At 36.0% G+C, this 21,441-nt stretch overlaps 1 protein-coding gene across 6 annotated transcripts in view; it reads left to right on the forward strand.

Annotated features, from left to right (window-relative positions):
- Positions 1 to 21,441, forward strand: part of PIK3CB (phosphatidylinositol-4,5-bisphosphate 3-kinase catalytic subunit beta) — a 187,984-nt gene that overhangs the window by 102,145 nt on the left and 64,398 nt on the right. For all 6 annotated transcript variants that reach the window (XM_046002039.1, XM_046002040.1, XM_046002037.1 and 3 more), the window contains 4 exons: positions 13,816 to 14,067; positions 15,581 to 15,677; positions 18,809 to 18,939; positions 21,193 to 21,243. In XM_046002039.1, coding sequence (XP_045857995.1) covers positions 13,816 to 14,067; positions 15,581 to 15,677; positions 18,809 to 18,939; positions 21,193 to 21,243 — 531 coding nt within the window. The remainder of the gene's footprint in view (positions 1 to 13,815; positions 14,068 to 15,580; positions 15,678 to 18,808; positions 18,940 to 21,192; positions 21,244 to 21,441) is intronic.

The following is a 21,441-nucleotide window of genomic DNA, read 5'->3' on the forward strand; positions in this document are numbered from 1 at the left end:
GCTAGTGTGGGGGAAGGGGCAGAGGGGAGGGAGAGAGAGTTTCAAACAGACTCCCCATTGAGCGCAGAGCCTGATGCAACACAACTTTGAGATCATGACCTGAGCTGAACGGGAGAGTCAGGTTTGACAGACTGAGCCACCCAGGCAACCCTAGGAATTTAATTTCTCTAATGGATATATGGATGGTCAGGTTTTCTATTTCTTTATGTCAGTTTTAATAATTTTTGTCCTTTGAAGAATTTAAGTTGTTACATTTTTGGCATTAAGTTTATAATAGCCTCTACATTAGTTTTTCCATTACTGTTTGACAAATTACCACAAACATAGCAGGTTGAATGCCTATTTATTAGCTTGCATTTCTGTTGGTCAGAAGTCTGGGCATGGTGTGGCTGGATTTTCTGCTTAGGTTCTTGCAAGGTTGAAACCCAGTGTTTGTTGCATTGTTTTTGTTCCTAAAGGCTCTAGGGAAGAATTTGCTTCCAAGGGGATTCAAGTTATTGGCCAAATTCAGTTCCTTGAAGTTGTAGAACTGAGGTTCTCGTTTTCTTGCTGGGTCTTGGTAAGGGATTGACTGGAGATTACTCTCAGTTACTAGAGGCATCGTTCAAGGCTGGTTTTGTGGCTCTATTTCTGACTCTATAGAAATGGAGAATTTCTCAAGCATCAAATCCTTCTTGCTCTTTGAATTTCTTGCCAAGAAGAACCTGGTCCCTTTTTAGAGACTCACCAATGGATCAGGCCCGTGAAAGATGGTCTCCCTTCCTTGAAGTCATCTTTGTCAAGTATTATAACCTAATCATAAGAGTGAAATCCATTATATTTAGAGTCCCAGAGATCTTAAAGGGCATATGAATGTCTTGACGCTGTGAATGTGCTTAAAATTCTGGAGCTTATTCCTTCCTGATCAGTTCTTTCGGAGCTTTGTAATGTTTCACTTTTCAGGTATTCATCTTTTTTTTTTTTTAAGATTTTATTTATTTATTTGACAGAGATCACAAGTAGGCAGAGAGGCAGGCGGGGTGGGGGGAGCAGGCTCCCCGCTGAGCAGAGAGCCCCATGTGGGACTCGATCCTAGGACCCTGGGATCATGACCTGATGGCTTTAACCCACTGAGCCACCCAGGTGCCCTCTCAGGTATGCATCTTAATATGTAGGAGAAGCCTGAACTCAGTGCTGTCCCAAGTCTAGAAGATGACATTAGTGCACACAGAACTCAAGAAGCCCTCTAATAAAAATAAAAAAGCCCTCTAGTTATAGCTCTAGTGGGAAGGAGGGCTTCTAACCCTTAGAGAGAGCAAGAATTTCCCTGCTTTTTCCCTCTGTTGTTTCCTGTTCTTTGTTCTCATTTGTTCCAGTTTCTAAGAAGTCCTGTGGCAGCAGTAGCGGTGGTGGCAGTGGCAGCAGCAACAATGGGGACAGGCCGGAAGTGCAAAGTTGAACCTTCTCTGATTAGACGAGTTGTACAGAGAGTGGAGCAAAGCCTCACAGGCTGTTTTTTTTCTTTTCCTTTTTCTTCTTCTTTTGGCATAGTTGCAGGAAGTGTGGATGAAAAAAGCTTTAGCTTTCTGGCTGGGTGATAAAAAAAGGGGAGCCCTAGGCACCCAAAAAATAGTTGGATGATTGAAGAGTGGGGAGAGCTTGTGAAGGCAACTCTTTAAAGTTGTTTATGTTTATAGGTTTATTCCTGAGCTGTACTTATGTGAATCTGAATCTTGACTGCCTACAAATTTGAAGACTGAACTGTAGCATATGTCCCCACCAGGTCTCAGTCTGGTCACTGTATGCTGCATACAAAGGACAGATCCAAGCACTATGCAAAGGATTTTGAAAACCATAGCTTCACGCGGCTTGTTTCACCTTGTACTCTGAACTTAACCGTCGTTTCCTAAAACATCAGTGTTCTCTGTAGGATTATAAACAAAACCTAGAGTCTTAAAACATCGTGGTCATAATGGTCTATGCAATTTAAAATTAATTGGCATCATAAAGAACCAGGAAAATCTCAAGTTGTATGGATAATGGTAATCAACAGGTGTCAGTGCTCAGGTGACATCCATGTTGTTAGTTACAATAATGCTCCAAGTAAGGGCAAACACTCTTGAGAGGGATGGAAAAATAGAAGGTTTCAGCCAAGAAACAGAAGATGTAATAGGAACCATATGGAAAATTTAGAACTGAAAAATACAATAACTTACCATTTAGAAACTCATTGAATGAGGTACCTGGGTGGCTCGGTTAAGTGTCTGCCTTCTGCTCAGGTCCTGGGATTGAGCCCCGCATTGGGCTCCCTGCTCAGCGGAAGCCTCTCCTTCTCCCACTCCCCCTGCTTGTGTTCCTTCTCTCACTGTGTGTCTCTGTCAAATAAATAAATAAAATCTTAAAAAAAAAAACAAACTCATGGAATGGACTCAGTAGTGAAATGGTAATGAGAAAGGAAAGAGTCCGTGAATTTTTTTTTTAATTTTTTTTATTTATTAGAGAGATGGAGAGAGAACACAAGTGGGCAGAGAGGCAGGTAGAGGGAGAAGGAGAAGCAGGCTACCCCGCTGAGCAGGGATCCCGATGTGGGGCTCGATCCCAGGACCCAGCGATCATGACCTGAGCTGAAGGCAGCCGCTCAACCGACTGAGCCACCCAGGGGCCCCGAGTCCGTGAATTTTAAGATTAATAAAAATAATTTCCAATTTGAACAAAGTGGAGAAAAATGATTGAGAGAGAAAAAACTCCATATAGCTTCAGATACCTGTGTAACAATATCAGAAGGTTGAACATTTGTGTAATTTGAGTTCCAGAAAGAAAAAGTACAGTTCAGAAAAACTATTTAAACAAATTATTATTGGGAGCTTTCCAAAGTGGGCAGAAGACATAAATATAACAAATTAAAGAAGCTCAATGAACCACAAATAGGATAAACCCAGAGAATTTCAAGCTCACGTACATCTGATAGTACACTTACTAGTCAAAAATCCTAACACCTCATAGCCTACTTATGTGGGTCTCAGCACACCTAAACTGTTAAAAAATAAAAATAACCCGAGGAAAGGAAACTCTCAGTCTTTTTCTCTTATTAGTGCCTGACACACTAAATAAGTATTTGTGTTATGAATTAATATATTTTAATGTAACTATCTCTAATGTCTTTATATTCTTAGTTAAAGGTAGCATAACTCTCCTCCCAAAAGCCAGAACAAATCTGCCTCTTTATAAAGTGATACCCTTCATGAAACCATGGGAATTTCAACCTATTCATCCCACTGAACTTTTTCTGTGTCTAATATCTAAAGGTAGAAAGTAGTGGATTTTGGCCATTATTTCTGAATAAGAAGGAAATTAGGTATAATGTTGGGAAAAAGTTTCATGTATTGTAACACAGAAACATTTTTAATTGTTGAATTCAGGAATATGTGTGTAGCTTTGGCATATCCTTGCTGTAGCACAGTGGAAGTTTCTTTGCATGATAAAGTCTGCCTTCTCTTGTTCTTCAAATGTTGTGGGCCTTGTGATAAAGGATCTCTTTGGAAGTTTACTAAAGTTGGACAATAAAACATGACTGTGTGAAGCATGATGGTGCTTTAAAATTCTTTACTTTTCAGAGTCTGAAGATTCAGACTAAGCATCAGGGAATGGGACAATTTTGACAAAATTCCATGTGATGCCAAGTTCAGAGTATAGTTTTTCTTACTGATTTTTCTGAAAACAACAACTTCTCTTTAGTTCTGCTACCATGGGAAATTCTAAGTTCAGAAAACAGTTTTTCCCCCACGTTATTTTAAATGTAGATCACTTTTAATACTCTTTTTTAAAACCATGTATCAACTTGAATTATTTTAGGGTTTTTTGGTTTTTTTTTAATTGTTGCCACCCATGCCTTGGTTGGAGTCTTTATTTTTATTCTTTGTAGATCACATCCTTTGATGATGCTGTTTATAGCTAGTATAGAACTTTTGGAGTTCATTATACTTAAGTTTTTTTGAACTTTGTAGCCACCTGATCCATAATTTTATTTCATTCCTTATATCTGAATTCTTGTAGAAGTTGGTTGATGGAATTACAGCTAGCATTTTTTGTTTTGGTTCTTTAAATACTAGTACTTTTTGAGTACTTATGGAGTAGACTCTATATGTTCTTATTCTCAAAAATTGTCAGAGACCAAGGGATGCTAACATTTTCAAGTTTAGCAGTTTATTATAAGTGCTTGTTTTTGTTACAAAAACATTGAAAAATACTCATTTCTTTAAACTTGTAATTTTTCTGAATGAACTATTCCGAATGCAAAGGGTGGTAAACTCATGTCTTGTAAGTGTTCAGGGTCACCAAGAGTAAGAACTGAATAGCATTTTTATCCTGAAATTCATTCTGTCCTATCATACAAAAGGTGCAGAATGTGTCTTACATATATTTTGTTTTATTTATAATACACCAAATCTCACTTTACAAATGTTTGAGCTAAGTGTATATGTGTTCGATCCCTGTCTGTCTCTTTGTCTCTCTCTCTCTCACAACACATACACAGTGTCCGTATACAAAATTTTGACTTTTTAGAAAATAATTGAGGATATTTAATAGTCAAAAAAGTCAGGAGCAACATTCACAGAGAGTACATATATGGTAGGATCCTCCGTAAGTGCTTGATGTTAGACTACAGATTTCACTTCTTACAATGGAGCTAGTGGTCAAAGCAAAGAAAACATTGTCAGTTGTATTCAGAATTTCCTAAGATAAACAAATTAGTTATTCACGTGTCTACGACTCATTTTCATACTGCTATAAATTGAGAGATGTTAGTGGTTCCTTCTGAAGGAGAGAGATAGAGTGGGTACCAACACCCATGCCAGCATCACTACAGTAGATAAAATAATGTTTCACATAATCTTTCTTCTTTAAAAATTTTTCAATTTAAATTCAGTTTAATTAACATACAGTATATTATTAGTTTCAGAGGTAGAATTTAAAAATTCATTCAGCCTTTTTTAAAAAGAAGATTTATTTATTATTTTAAAGAGAGAGCCTGGGTGGGGAGAAGGGGAGAGAGACTCCCAAGTAGACTTTTCACTGAGCATGTCAGTTGAAGCAGGGCTCCATCTCATGACGGTGAGATTATGACCTAAACCAGAACAAAGAATTGGACTTAACTGACTGAACCACCCAGGCACCTCTCATATGTCTTTCCTTTATAGAATCTTTTCACTGCTAAACTTAAAATACAATATTGACAGTATAATAAGAAAATTCCTTTTTTTTCTTCAGTTTATTAATTTATTTTGAGAGAGAGAATGCAGGCAGGGAGGAGCAGAGGAAGAGAGAGTCTTAAGCAGACACCCTATTGAACACAGAGCCCGGGTCTCTAAGAGATGACCTGAGCTGAAACCAGGATTCAGAGGCGTAACCAACTGTGCCATCCAGGCACCCCAGGAAAATTCTGTAAGAGACCAAAGTAAGTCAGTCTAGGTGTTTTACTCAACCATGTGATGGTTTATCTTTCATTGAATGGTAATATTTGAACTTCCCAAAGAAAAAAATATATTGTGTATCTTTCAGGAAATTCTGTATGCATATTTTTACCTCAAACTGGGTTTTGGGTAAGGTTGAGGCAGCATAGACTTTGTTGTGGCCATTTAACGTCAGGTGAGCCTAGAGTAGAACTAAAGTAGTCTCAGGAACATGAAATTCCTGGAGCGCCTGGGTGGCTCAGTGGGTTAAAGCCTTTGCCTTCGGCTCAGGTCATGATCCCGGGGTCCTGCGATCAAGCCCCGCATCGGGCTTTCTGCTCGGCTGGGAGCCTGCTTCCCTTCCTATCTCTCTGCCTGCCTCTCTGCCTGCTTGTGATCTCTGTCTGTCAAATAAATAAATAAAATCTTTTTAAAAAAAAGGAACATGAAGTTCCTAAGGGGAGGATCATGTGATAATAGATGACAGCTCCCACCTTACTCCTCATATATCTTTTTTTTTTTTTTAAGATTTTATTTATTTATTTGACAGACAGAGATCGCAAGTAGGCAGAGAAGGGAGGAAGCAGGCTCGCTGCTGAGCAGAGAGCCCGATACAGGGCTGGATCCCAGGACCCTGGGATCATGACCTGAGCCAAAAGCAGAGGCTTTAACCCACTGAGCCACCCAGGCCCGCTCCCCCCCGACCCCCCCCCCCCCCCCCCCCCCGCACCACCCATATATCTTTCTTGGAGATTTGTGGAGCTTCGGGTGCATATGAAGCAGCATGCATTTTTCTGGGAGAAGAACACTCTTTAAACCCTTTACTTCATCCCAACTTACATACCATCCTCAGTCTGCTCCACTGACATGACTTCACAATTTAGTAACAGTAATCTATCTGTAATTGGTATTATATTCTGATTTTTTTATTTGCTACATAATTTGATCTTTCTCATTACTTGCTTTTCTTACCTTATAAATAATAATGGACTAGTATGTCATTATTCTAGTATTTTATAACTTCTAAATAGAGTAGTTTGAACGACAGGAGGTATCCATCAAAGCATGGCATCTTCGGGTAACAGAAAACCTAACAACAAAAAAAAGGAGCTTAAATAGGGGCTTTGCATTTTAAAAAAATAGTTCTCATCTTATAGGAGAGTAAATGGTTATGCAAGTTTTCAGCATTTCATTAAAGGTAAGAAGTATTCTTGCAATGATGAAAGAATAATTTCACATTTGAGCCTGGTTGGTCTTGACCCCAAACCATGTAGTATGGATAAGAGGCAGATGATTAGGTTTATCTAGGATAGGGACTTCAGAGGAGACACACCCATTGGCAGAGAGTTTTGGTGAAGGCAAAGGAAGACAAAGGTGATAGAGAAAAGCAGAGGTTGGTGGGAGTATTGGTCATTGAAATGGAGGCCTTAAAGAGGGCAAGGAGATTATCCTGTAGGAGTGTCAGAGTGAGTTGGAAGGGGAGGTGAGTAGAGAGTAAGATGTAGCAGGTAGTGATTTGGAGATGCTAGGGTGTGGTGGGAAAGTCCAATTCTAGATATGTTTGGGTTTGTGTGGCTGAGGTGAAGGAGAGGAAGCACTGTGGAGATCTTGAGATCACAGAACTCCGAGGTCTCATGGATTGTTTGCTTGAGGCATGTTCACCCTGCCTCAGCAACACCTCTTAGTGTTTTTCATCTTATTTGGATTCTTCACATCTTGGAAAACAATTACTGATATCCTCTTTGTAAGAAAATTGAAAAAACTGTACCTCCTTCATTTATGATTCTCAAGCTGTTGCCTGTAGCCCAGCTATCTCTTCAGTTCCAGACTCCTGTTTTCATATGCCTCAGTATGTACTTTTTGTTTCTTTACTTTTTTTTAAGATTTTATTTATTTATTTGACAGAGAGAGAGAATGAGTGGGGAGAGCGACAGGGAAAGAGGGAGAAGCAGGATCCCGGCTAAGCAGGCAGCCCAACATGGGGCTTAATCCCAGTACCCCGGGATCATGACCCGAGCCAAAGGCAGATTCCTAACCACCTGAGCCACCCAGGTGCCCCAGTACACATTTCTAAAGCCAACTTTATTTGGTGTTCCCCAGCTCATTCTCTTAACTCCTTTAACTACTTTTTCTCTTACGTTTGGTAAAGCAGCTGGAGTCACCACTCTCCCTTACCTACCATATTTAATCAGTTGATCATAAACTGTTTATCCTACCTCACTGAAATCCTTTACTATCCATTCTTTCCTCTTTGTCTTCTGTACCATTTCATAGCTCAAGCCTTCATTGTCTCTTCCTGAATTACAGCAACAGCCTCCCCTCAGTGATGTCCTTGCCTCTGTTTTCACATCTTACCTTACGCCCAAACTTTTCTCTTACCTGAAAACAAAATAGTCTTTCTGTGATTTAAATTCTGTTCCTGTTTGGTGCCTAGGTGGCTCAGTCGTTAAGCGCCTGCCTTCGGCTCAGGTCATGATATCAGGGTCCTGGGATCGAGGCCCACATCTGGCTTTCTGCTTGGCAGGAAGCCTGCTTCTCCCTCTGCCCCTCCCTCCTGCTTGTGTCCCGTGGGGGCCCCCCCCCCCGTCAAATACATAAATAAAATCTTTTTTTTTTTTTTTCATAAATAAAATCTTAAAAAAAAAATTCCTTTCCTGTTTAGTAGTCTCAGTTGGCACTGACTTTGCAGTTCACCTCTCCAACCCAAGTACCAGTGTGGCCCCCCGATGTGCCTCTAGCTGTGCCATAATGGTTTCAGTTCTTAAGGCATGCCAGGGGAGTTTGTCTTTGCCTTGGCAATAGGCACCGCTTTCCTTTCTTCCTCTTAAACTTCTTTTAAGATGACTGGTGTGATAGTGGTGGAACTTTTCCTAACCTCTTGATAATCTAAAATTACCATTCACTGTGTGTTTATTAACTGGTGCTCAGTCTTCCTGAGGTACATCAGGGAGAAAAGGAAAACTTTGAAATCTGGATTTTGTGCTCTTTTTACTTCCCAAATAGTTTTACTAACACTAAATGCCATTTGTTGAGCATTTCATGATAGGGCCATTTCTTCATTGCTTAGGAGAAAATAATTGTGGTTCTTATAGGCAATTGCAGTTTTCTTTATAGAATAATTATTATTCATATGTATATATTATAAAGAATAATTGTTATTCCTGTTTTTGTCTTGGCTATTAAAAATTCTACTATGGTAAGTGTCTCATAGTTTACTTTGAGTATAGAGTAAAGGAAAATACAAAGATTTCCTAAACATGCAGTTGTATAAATCCTTCTTTGTAATTATTGTTACATTCTTTACAGAGTAGAAATCAATCCCCAGACTTTTTGCCTTATTTCGGGGAACACAGGGAAATAGCATTTAAGGTAGGGTAGAGACATGGACTTAAAAGTTGCTTAAGGCTATGGCTGCTCAATCTTGACATTTTCTATTATTTATTGATTTATTTAAGATTTTTTTAAAAGATTTTATTTATTTGATAGACAGATTACAAGTAGTTAGAGAGGCAGGCAGAAGGGGGGCGGGAAGCGGGCTCCCTGCTGAACAGAGATCCCAATGTGGAACTCAATCCCAGGACCATGAGATCATGACCTGAGCCAAAGGTAGAGGCTTCACCCACTGAGCCACTGAGGCACCCTTTAAGATTTTGACACTGTTTAAAAACAGATAACCTTGAATGGGTTAAAAAAAAAAAAAAGATTTTATTACAGAGAGAGAGAGAGTTTATGCGTGTGCACATGTGAGTTGGGGGGAGGGGCAGAGGGAGAGAGAGAATCTCAAGCAGACTCCACACTGAGTGTGAAGCCCAGTGCAGGGCTAGATCCCACGACCCTGAGATCATGGCCTGAGCTGAAATCAAGAGTGGGACACTCAACTGACTGAGCCACCCACACACCTTCAGTAGTTGTTTTAGAAATGATTTCCATTTTCACTCATGTTTGCATTAAATTTAATGAGTTTTGAAAAGATTGCGAGCATTTGGTGTTATGCCTGTATTTAGGATCTTAAATTTAAGTTCATCTAGCTGATTTGTGTTGTACTTTCTAGAATAGTAATTTTCAAATATTTTAAAGATAACATTATAAAATACAATCTATGATTACTTAAGAGAATGATAAATCACCAATATTCTTGCTATCCTACCATAACTAGTTTTATTTGTATTCATTTCTTTGCACCATCAAAATGTGAATATGCTTTTAGTGAGTATGACTGAATTATTTTATTTTATTTTTCATTTAAGAGTACATTATAGAGGAAAAAAAAGTACATTATAGGGATGCCTAGCTGGCTCAGTTGGTAGAGCATGGGACTCTTAATCTCAAGGTTGTGAGTTCAAGCCTCACATTGGTATAGAGCCTACTTTAAAAAAAAGAACCACTATTTTTAAAATAGCAAGATTATATCATAAATCACTTTCCTCTTGTATTACAGTATAGACTTATTATGGATTGAAAGTAGGAAACATGAGTAGACAGATACTGGCACCATTCTCATTATCATTAGTTGGGTTCTAAAGAAGGTTTTTGTTTGAGTTTGACATGGGAGAGAAATGCTTAGGTTTCATAGCCTGCTGGGGAGGGGATTTTTCCAATTCAGAGAAGCAAAGGAGCAAGGTCTAAGTACTTGGAAAATTGGAACAAGATGGAACTAGAGGTTTTGTGAAGAAGGAATAATCCCTTTTCTGTGAATTTGAGGGCAATCAGGTGTGTATTCAGATGAAAATTCTTGGTGGCCTGAAAATTTACTGCAGGTGCTTTTAGCAATTCTTTGTACTCCTTATTATCTAAATTTTTACTGTGTAATAATAATCCATATGTATTTGGAATAACTAATTTTCTTTAACTTAAAATTTTTTAATGGAAAAATTTAAACATACACAAAAGTTGAGAGAATAGTGTAATTAACTTCTATGAACCCATCACCAGGCCTCAGTACTTATTCTGATAACTTTTAAATTTTTGCTTTTTAATGATTTTTAACATATCTGACCCTTTAATCTGTGTTTATTTTTATTTAGGATTATATTTATTTTGAGAGAGAGAGAGAGAGAGTGTGTGTGTGTGTGAGCAGGGGGAGGTGCACTGGTAGAAGGAGAGAGACCCCACGCTGAGCGCAGGTCATGGTCTCAGGGTTGTGAGATCGGTCCCACATCAGGCTCTGAGTCATCTGGGAACTCCAATCTGTGTTTATTTTGTGGGAGTTAGATAAATGAATACTGTTTATTAAAGCCATTCTTTCCCTGTTACATTTGAACTAACTATATGAACTATGAACATTATGAACTAGCCTGTAGTTTTATTTATGCAATTAAAACAATTTTAATAGCTTTTAAACTCAAATAATTCTAATATAAATATTTATAACTTTAAAATTGATGGTATTACTTAAGATTTCTTATCTCTATTTAAATGTTTGTCTCAAAAAAAAAATGTTTCTGTCTCTTTGATAGAATGGGTATTCTTGATATTACCTTTTCCAAAATGAGGATAGTGACTCTTCTAATAAGTCAGTTTTTATTGATAAGCCCATTTTAAATTAAAAATGAACCTATAAAAAATAAACCTATATATTCACGAGTACTACTGTGTGCTAAGATCACATTTGAATAAAGCAATATAAAAACATTTGACCATAAAGTCAGTCTGTGTTTCGTATTGTTTTTCTACTTTCACCACCCACTTTGTAACTTATTAGTCAACCAGTTTTATTGCTGTATAGTTGACACACAATACATTAATTTCAGGTATACAGCATAGTGATTGTACCACTCTATGAATTATGCTGTGCTCACCATGAGTGTAGCTACAATATGTTACCGTACAACACTGTTAACAGTACCATTGATTATATCCCCATCCTCAACCTTTCATCCCTGTAACTTATTCATTCTATAACTTGAAGCCTGTGCCTCCTATTCCACTTTACCCATTTGCCCGTCCCCTTCATTTATCCCTCTAGCGACCCTCAGTTTGTTCTCTGTATTTATGGGTCCTTTCCTGCTTTGTTTGTTCATTTGTTTTTAGATTTCACATATAAGTGAAATCATGTGGACGTTGTCTTTCTTTCTGACTTATTTCACTTAGCACAATACCCTCTAATGTTGCAAATGGCAAGATCTCATCCTTTGGTATGGCTGAGTAATATTCCATTACACACACACACACACAGCACATCTTTTTTAATCCACTCATCTATGGATGGACACTTGGGTTGCTTACATACCTTGTCTATTATAAATAATGCTGCAATAAACATAGGGGTGTATACATCTTTCAGATTAGTTTTTTTGTTTTCTTTGGGTAAATACTCATAGTGGAACTACTGGATCATATGGTATTCCTATTCTTACTTTTTCAAGGAACCTTCTTACTGTTTTCCATAGTGGCTGCACTAATTTACATTCCCACTAACAGTGCACAAGGATTCCCTTTCTCCAGATCCTCATCAGCGTTTGTTATTTCTTGTTTTGACTGAAACCATTGTGACAGGTATAAGGTGATGTTTCATGATGGTTTTGATGTCATTTTCCTGATGATTAGTGATGTTGAACATCTTTTCATACGTTTCTTGGCCATCTGAATGTCTTCTTTGGAAAAATAGCTGTTCAGGTCCTCTGCCCATTTTTATTTTTTGTTCATTTTAATTTTAATTTAATTTAATTTATTTTTTTAAAGATTTTATTTATTTATTTGACAGAGAGAGAGAGATCACAAGTAGGCCGAGAGGCAGGCAGAGAGAGAGGGAAGCAGGCTTCTGCTGAGCCCAGAGCCCTATGCGGGGCCCGATCTCAGGACCCTGAGATGATGATCTGAGCTGAAGGCAGTGGCTAAACCCACTGAGCCACCCAGGCGCCCCTCTCTGCCCATTTTTAAATTGGATTGTTTGATTTTGGGGAGGTGTTGAGTTGTGTAACTTCTTTATATATTTTGGATATAAACCCCTTATTAGATATATCATTTGCAAATATCTTTTCCCTTTCAGTGGACTGCCTTTTGTTAGGTTGATGGTTTCCTTTACTGTGAAAAAGCTTTTTATTTGGTTTAGTCCCAATAGTGTATTTTTGCTTTTGCTTCTGTTGCTGGAGGGAACATATCTAGGAAAATGTTGCTAAGGCCAGTATCCATTTGAGTTCTATGGTTTCAGATCTCACATTTAGGTCTTTAATGCATTTTGAGTTTATTTTTGTATATGGCATAAGGTGGTCCAGTTTCATTCTTTTCTATGTAGCTATTCAGTTTTTCCAGCACCATTTATTTAAGAGACTATCTTTTCCCTGTTGTATATTCTTGCCTCCTTTGTTGTGGATTGATTGACCAGGTAAATGTGGGTTTATCTCTGGGCTCTCTATTCTGTTCCATTGATGGATGTCTTTGTTTTTGTGCCAGTATCATATTGTTTTGATTACTTTAACTTTGTAGAATATCTTGAAATCTGGGATTGTGATGCCTCCAGCTTTGTTCTTTCTCAAGGTTGCTTTGGCTATTTGGCGTCTTTTGTGATTCCATATAAATTTAAGGATTATTATTTTTTTTTAAGATTTTATTTATTTATTTGGCAGAGAGAGATCACAAGTTGGCAGAGAGGCAGGCAGAGAGAGAGAGAGAGAGAGAGAAGCAGGCTCCCTGCTGAGCAGAGAGCCCGATGCGGTACTCGATCCCAGGGCCCTGAGATCATGACCTGAGCCGAAGGCAGCGACTTAACCCACTGAGCCACCCAGGCGCCCTAAACTTAAGGATTATTTGTTCTACTTCTGTACTTATGGATTATTTGTTCTACTTCTGTACTACTCACTTTTAAATTTAGAGATAATTGGGTTATGTCATAAAAAACTATATGAATGACTGAGTAAAATTTTCTGGGACATTTTGCATATGTCCTGCATTACTCTTGACCTGTGTCTTCAGGAAAAAATGAAACACAATGATGTGTAGAATAATTGTAAATATGGATAGAATATCTTTAAGAAGGTGGGTCTTAGAACGTCCAGTTCGTACTTTATTAAGAAGTAGAAAGAGACTTCAGAGACATTTTATCTGTCACTTACTTTCCAGTTATACAAAGAACAAGACAAGACCCCAAGTAAATACAGTCAGTGGAGGTGAACGTGTGATAGTAGTTTTTATACTTACGGTCTTGGTTTTGTGTAGATGATCGTTTATACCATTGAGACATACTGTATTTTTTAGTTGGTTTACTTATTAAGTGAAATACGGGTTAAAATAAGGGTTTACTGATACGTACAGCCTGTTGTTTCTGTGGACGAAAAGTTTTTCCTAGAGTTGGTGTGCTGCTTCTCCTAATAGATGTTTGTTTTTCAGAGTGGAGGTGTTTCAGTGGTGCAGTACTCATAATTCTGTGTTTTTGTCTCCCTTATTACAGGTTCATGTCAGGGCTGGCCTTTTTCATGGTACTGAACTCCTCTGTAAAACCATCGTAAGCTCAGAGATATCAGGGAAAAATGATCACATTTGGAATGAACCTCTGGAATTTGATATAAATACTTGTGACCTGCCACGAATGGCTCGATTATGTTTTGCTGTTTATGCAGTTCTGGATAAAGTGAAAACAAAAAAGTCAACTAAAACTATTAATCCCTCTAAATATCAGACCATCCGGAAATCTGGGAAAGTGGTAATTATACACTACCGAAAAATTTTTACAATGGAATAATTTTAAGAGTCTTTGAAATAATTGAGTGACATGTGAAATGATAGCATATAACTTTCATCCCTATGAAGTGATTTTAAAAAGATGATACATCATTTTTTTGTTCTGTTCATTTATTTCTCTTTTGGCAAAAATATAATACTTTAGAAAATATAGATTAAAAAGAATGGAAGGATTAAAAAACTATATTCCCACAGTACTTTAACTGAAATTCTATGCGCCACATATGCTCAAACATTCAGATTTTTGTGAATTTTAGAAAGATCATACAATATACTTTATTCAACACATCAGTGGGGCCTGGATCACAAATCTGTAATAAAACACATCATTGTTAAATGAGACAAATGCAGGATATTAGTTAACTTCATGCCATTTCTGGCCATGTTTTGCTGTCATATGAATTATGAATAAACTTGTAGTTTTCAGTTTTCTTAGATTTTGAAATTGGGGAAAAAGGATGGTGTACCTGTTCTCATATTCCATTTCATATTTTTAGTCCTGTCTTTTTCATTTTCTTTTAAGTTTATGAAAAGTTGTTTTGGAGGGATGGGGACATGAATTTTATATATTAAAAAAAACTGGTTGCTATATTTATGTACATGAATTTGTGTCCTTTATTCTTTAATGTAAAAGAATTAAGCAGGCTCTTCCTCTGGTTATTATCATACAGTTGTTGTTTTTTTAATATTGTTTATTGTTTCCCCCCATATTTTCTCATAGAAGGAAGCAGTATGTTGTTTTTGGTTTTTTTTTAAAAGATTTTTATTTATTTATTTGACAGAGAGAGAGATCACAAGTAGGCAGAGAGGCAGGCAGAGATAGAGGAGGAAGCAGGCTCCCCGCGGAGCAGAGAGCCAGATGCGGGGCTCGATCCCAGGACCCTGAGATCATGACCCGAGCCGAAGGCAGCGGCTTAATCCACTGAGCCACCCAGGCGCCCCATTATCATACAGTTTTAAAAAAAATTTTAGGGTGTAAAAGTCACAGAAGAGTACTTCCTTAGTATTTTTTCTTACACAGATAAAGAATTTTACTCAAAGTATTTGACTGTTTATAAGGTTTTTTGATAAACTGTGACCAAGTTAATTGGTCTAGGTGTCTAGGCTTCCTTCTAAGAAATACAAATAAATTCTACATTACCTACAGACATTGTCTTCTCCTACATTAAGGTTTAATGAGGTATAAAGCTCGTAAAACATATAACTGATATGTCATACATATTTTCTTGAATCATTAAAAATTGCACATTGTTTCGTCATGAGACATTAATTGACTTTCAGAGTTTTCTTGAACCATTGTAAAGATCTAGAACATTTTTCCCTGTACAGCTTGTTTTATTTAGGATGATTTTTTGGGAAATCATCTGGAACGCTAGATATTTCTAGATCTAAATTTTTGAATCAAAGGGCATGTACATATTTACCTGCTGAAGTTCTTTTTCAGGCTGTTTATACAGTGGTATCTTTTTCAACAGCATTATCCTGTAGCGTGGGTAAATACGATGGTTTTTGACTTTAAAGGACAGTTGAGATCTGGAGACATAATATTGCACAGCTGGTCTTCATTTCCTGGTAAGACTTATATCCTAATCCTTAAAGAGTAACTTTTGGCATGTGGACTAGTTAGTTTCTTTACGACTCACTATTCTTTCAGTTTAGTAAAGAAACCATCTTTTCGTATCTTTATTATTTATTCTAAAACAGATGCCCACAGATTGTTTTAATGTATTTAAAAAGTGATTTGTATCTGAAGATATTTGTTACCCTGGTGAATGTGTTCTTGCTTTTAAAAGTTTTATTTTTATAGATTTGGGAGAAATTCTTCTAAGGAACAATGTCTTCTTTGTAACGATCTTTTTGCTTCTAATTGTACTAAATTTCTACACTAATAGAAGCAACATTCACTAATATGGGAAGAATAGTAAAAACACAGCAAGTGTTTAGTTGGCTTTAACCTGAAATTTGATCTAAGAGGAGCACCTTCCATATGCATATATTTCTGAAGTACTATTCAGAGTACCCAAAAAGGGAACCAGTTTTGTAAGACTTAAAATTTAGGTTCACTTTGGTTCAAAAGTAGGATTTGTACAGAAGACTGCTTGATTCTTTCCATTATTCCATACTGCGTTTCCTGAATGTTTGAAATTTTAATATAAACTTTGCGGTTATATTATAATAGTGGTTTTCATTCCCCCCTGCCTTCATAGTTTGTTAATACAGTTAATAAAATTGTGAAATTACTTGCATTTTAAAGTTATTTTGTGGGTGACAGATACTTGAAAATGTTTATTAGTAGTTGACACCTGAGAAATTGGTTTTGGATAATCAGTTACTCACAGACATATTTAAAACATGTTCTAATATTTTGTGTGTATATATACTTCAGTTTCTACCCTTTCCTCATATACCTATAGTAGTTTTTACTAATCATGTTTTCCCCCAAATATAAGAGAGTAGTGTGCATTTATATATTTCTTAAAGAAACTGTGAGCTTCATAGTTAGAGTAAAAATTATGCATTTCAGCAGTTATACCTTTTTGAAAATTTTAATTTAGACTCACACATGTTCTCCAGAATCACCAAGCAACTCAACTGGTATTTTTAGTAAAATGGACAATTTTGAACAGTATTATCTTGGCACACTATGAGCCTGACTTCATCTCTAACAAAATGTAATGTGAAAAATAATAAATGAACACATTTGCTATGCATGTATGAGCTCTAGAATTGTTACTTTATCCCAGTAGGAGTGAAGCTGAAAAAAAGGAACTACAAATAATGTATTGTCTAGAGTCCCTAGGCCATCATTAAATGGTATATAATCACATTACTGGTTGCTTTTTTATCTTTCCAGATTTCTTCTCATATACACTAGGAAATACAAATGTAGATTTCTATTTTTCTTCTAGTCTTAAAATAGCATTCTGTGCAGTGTTCTCCTTTTTGCCCTTTTAACCTTATCTATATATATAGAGTGCTGCTACTGTTCTTAAAGCTGACTTCCCTTTTGATAATTTAAGCAGTGTTATAGTGAATAATCTTGCTTATGTGCAGGTATATGTTTAAGATAAATTCCTAGAGGTGGGTCTGTTAAGTTAAAGAAAAAATACATTTGTTATTGTACACCTGAAACTGATATAACACTCTATGTTAACTAACTGAAATTAAAATAAAAACTTAAAAAAACTTGGAATTTTAAAATTAAAAAAAGTAAGTTTATAATTTTGGTAATCACAAATCGCTCTCCAGTTGAGGTTGTACCAATTTGTACCTTCTATTTATTAGAGTGCTTTTTTGGTCACTTTTAAGCAAGGTTACCTCTCTGTTTGTTAGTAAGAATACTAAAATGCTACATTTTACTTTAGCTAGATTGTATGTGGTAGGACAAAGGCGTATAATGCTATCAGATAGCGTAAATATAGGATTTTAATTTGAGAAATATGCTTTAGAGGTATATAAATGAGAATTTTTTTTTTTTTTTTTTTTTTTTTATTTAAAGAGGCTGGTGGAAAGGGAATGATTTGGGGGCACATCCTACAATGTCAATGTTAGAAGAGAAAGTCAACATTCTTTTGTCCAACTTTCTCATTTTGTAATTCTCATTTTCTAGCATTGGTAAATAATTTGAGTATGCATAATATCTGGACATCAGGCCTGGACAGAATGGATTTTTATTTCCTTAGGAGAGAACAGCTGTACTAAAAGTCTGTATAAGGAGATAATAGTTTGGAGAGGAGAGACTTTAGGTTGTACTGCTAATTCTGTTCTCTTGAGTTTATTGTCTCTTTGACAGTTTACTTATCTGTGAAATGAAAAAGTTTTATGAGAACACTGAAATCTAAGAATCCCATGCACAATTCTATGAATGTACCATGGGGGAGCAGAGGGAGTACCTTAAAGAAATAAGCAGTTTATTCGGTTAAAGGAGTACCATTTGAATGGAGTGTTGCAGAAATTATCAGAGAGCCCTTTAACTGTTAACAGCAGTTTATGGGCTAATTGAGGAGTATAAACAACATTAGATTTGTCGGGAAGAATGTCATTGATGCTTCTCAGAATATCAGTTTGGGTACTGTGATGACCATGGAAAATAAGGAATCCATATATTGGGTACTGTGATGACCATGGAAAATAAGGAATCCATATATGTGGTGAAGTAATAAAAATTCTGTGGGTCACTTTATATTGATGGAGAACAGTTCCCGTTAAGTTTTTTTTTTTTTTTCCAAGATTGAGAATACTAGTCAAATTTGAAGAAAGAGGAGAGGTAGGTATTTTTGTAAACTTTGTCATTTTAGAGTTGTATGTAAACTCACATTCAATTCTTGTGTCAAGTATTAACAGAAAGTTAGAAGCTTACTGATACGATTGTTTGCCAAATTCCTTAGGTGCCATAGTTGTAAAATAATTTTCTACTAAGGATTTATTTTATTTTAGTTTTTTGTTTTTTGTTTTTTTTTTAAAGATTTCATCTATTTACTTGACAGAGAGAGATCACAAGCAGACAGAGGCAGGCAGAGAGAGAGAGAGGGAAGCAGGCTCCCTGCCGAGCAGAGAGCCCGATGCGGGACTCGATCCCAGGACCCCGAGATCACGACCCAAGCCAAAGGCAGCTGCCCAACCCACTGAGCCACCCAGGCGCCCTATTTTAGTTTAGTTTTTAAAAACATTTTTTAAGAATCAAAATTATTTATATATTTTAGATGAACTTGAAGAAATGTTGAATCCAATGGGAACTGTTCAAACAAATCCGTATACTGAAAATGCAACAGCTTTGCATATCAAATTCCCAGAAAATAAAAAACAACCTTATTATTATCCTCCCTTCGATAAGGTAAGCTAATTATTTAAAGAATCAGCATGCATGAAAATCACTGAATCATTAGTTCTTGGCTCTTCATGTTTATAGTTTAAGCTTTCCATGTTTGTTTCTCTTTCAAAACATCATATACATTGGCACCTTGGTTCAGTGGAAAGACCACTGAGCATGGAGCCAACTAAACTTGTATTTAATCTTGGCTTTATCACTGACCAGGTGAGACATAATATCTCTGAAGGTCAGGTTTCTCATTTATAAAATGAGGAAATCATAATTGTTCTCTCAGTTTCTTTTCAATTTAAAATGATAGTAAATGCATTCATATAAGTCTGAGTATGTGATACGTACATTGAAGCTTGCCCAGCATCTTAGTTTAGGAATTGAAGACATGGTCACTGCTGTGTCAGAATTGGTATTCGAAGAACAGAAGATTTATGTTGACTATTACTATTAGTAAGACTTCCTAAGGTACTGTTACTTGTGTAGAATCTATAGCAAGGACTTCCATTTCTAAACATATTTCCTTAGTATACAAACTGCTTATCTTGGGTATCAGGAGGGTATCTGCTGGAGTTGAAAATGGGGCTATGCTAATTTACATTCTGAGAGCTAAGCAGTCATGTGTTTTATCTTCAGGTTTGGCATCTTTGTTTCAGGTATGATTGGTGCGATTTTTATGAGAAAATCTTGGAACAGATTCTCAGATAGTAACAAGTTTATTTTCTTTCCTTCATCTATGTGAGAAAAGCTTCCTTTAAAAATTAATATTATACTAAATAATATTCACATTAATCCATCTTTAAACTTAATCGTTTTTTAAAATTCAGCACTGCCAGACCTGTATAGAGTAAATTTTTGAAGTAATATGTAAATTAAACTTATGTTACCTAATGTTTCTTCTTTACTCTGATTTTTATTGAATTTTATCCACATAAGATAACTTTTCATTTCCAATTCTTCTGTAATGGTTTTCTGATCAGTAATATACAACCAAATTAAATTTTGTGGTTAATACAGTTGAAATCCCAAATATGTCAAGAACCGTATACCTTAGTGTACACTGAGTTGGAAAAGGTACATTTTTGACTCATCCATTGCATTCGTGCCCTGGCTTTCCATATTCCTTAGAATAGCAATTTAACCAGAAGGCATAGTTACTTGTGATACATTTTATACTCCAAGCTATGACTCTTTTTGTGTTCACTTAATAGTATGTGTTCAACAATGAGTTATAGTTTCTTTTGGATCAAATGAGGTGTTTTTTGAAGCATTTTTACGACTATCCTATGCAAATATATGTAGTTTTCATGTTATATTTCAGGAGAAGTCCAGTTTCTTTAAAATGTTTTATTTCAACACTGCTTAAGTCACTAAACTTTCCTTTTGCCTTTGTAATCTCTTAGAGAGTCTGTCTTTGAAAATCAACTTGCGATAGAGGATTTGTCTTTAAATATATATAAATATACTTACTGGGATTTTATAAAACTTGTATAATTTAAAAAATCAAATAATACAGATAGAAGAAGTGAAAGTTCCCTGTACTCTTTTTATTTAATTTAATGATTTTTGTTGTGATCATTTGTGTACATTTTGCTTTTCAAGACAATTTTATGGTTATTGATAATTTTAATAACTAATTTCATTTTGTCATTATAAAAACTGTATGAAATAGGATAAGAGTTATCACTACACTTTATATTTGAGGATACTGTTAAATTATTCATTTAGTATTATGTAAGTCAGTAACTGGATATAAATCTTCAGATTCTTTAACCACTAATTTTCCCATCTTTTTAAGAATCAGAGCCCCCTTTGAAGTAAAAAAATTCAAAAGATGTTTTTAGATTATCCCGATAGTCTACTTTTTTATGTTAATTTAGGGAAAAAAGTGACAAATGAGAAAAACTTACTAATTTAGTAATTCTTGCATATCTTTGCATTTTCTTAATCAGAAAATATTTCCTGTATTTAAAATTCTTTCACATACCAAAGAATTCTTTCACATACATATTCAAGCCATTGCTTATTTTATCTACAGACAATGCTAGTGGACCCTGGGAGTCACAGTACCATTGACTCTCAGTTGTCAGGAGTTTGAAGATTGGGAATCACCACATAATACCATTTTGCATTTAAAATTCATGTTTACATTGTAAAGCATAGAAATGCCAGACCCTATGTTGTTTCTTGTAGTCTAAGTACAATTATAATCATTTACAATTAAAATTTTACAAATATAAGCACGAATTTAAAACTTTTTTTTAACAGATAATTGAGAAGGCAGCTGAGATTGCAAGCAGTGATAGTGCTAATGTATCAGTAAGTATCAAGATTTTAAATGGTCCTTTTCTTATTATAACGTTGTGCTCATTTTTAGTTATCTTCATCTGATTTATGCTGATGATTACAGACTATGGGAATATGTACATACTAATGTGTTGTTGAATGGCAGCTGTTTGTAGGTATTCTGTGTTCAATGGTAAACCCTTTTCTGATACAAGCACAGGCTTAGCAGCT

The sequence above is a fragment of the Meles meles genome, chromosome 4 (assembly GCF_922984935.1).
Source record: "Meles meles chromosome 4, mMelMel3.1 paternal haplotype, whole genome shotgun sequence".
NCBI classification, from domain to species: domain Eukaryota; kingdom Metazoa; phylum Chordata; class Mammalia; order Carnivora; family Mustelidae; genus Meles; species Meles meles.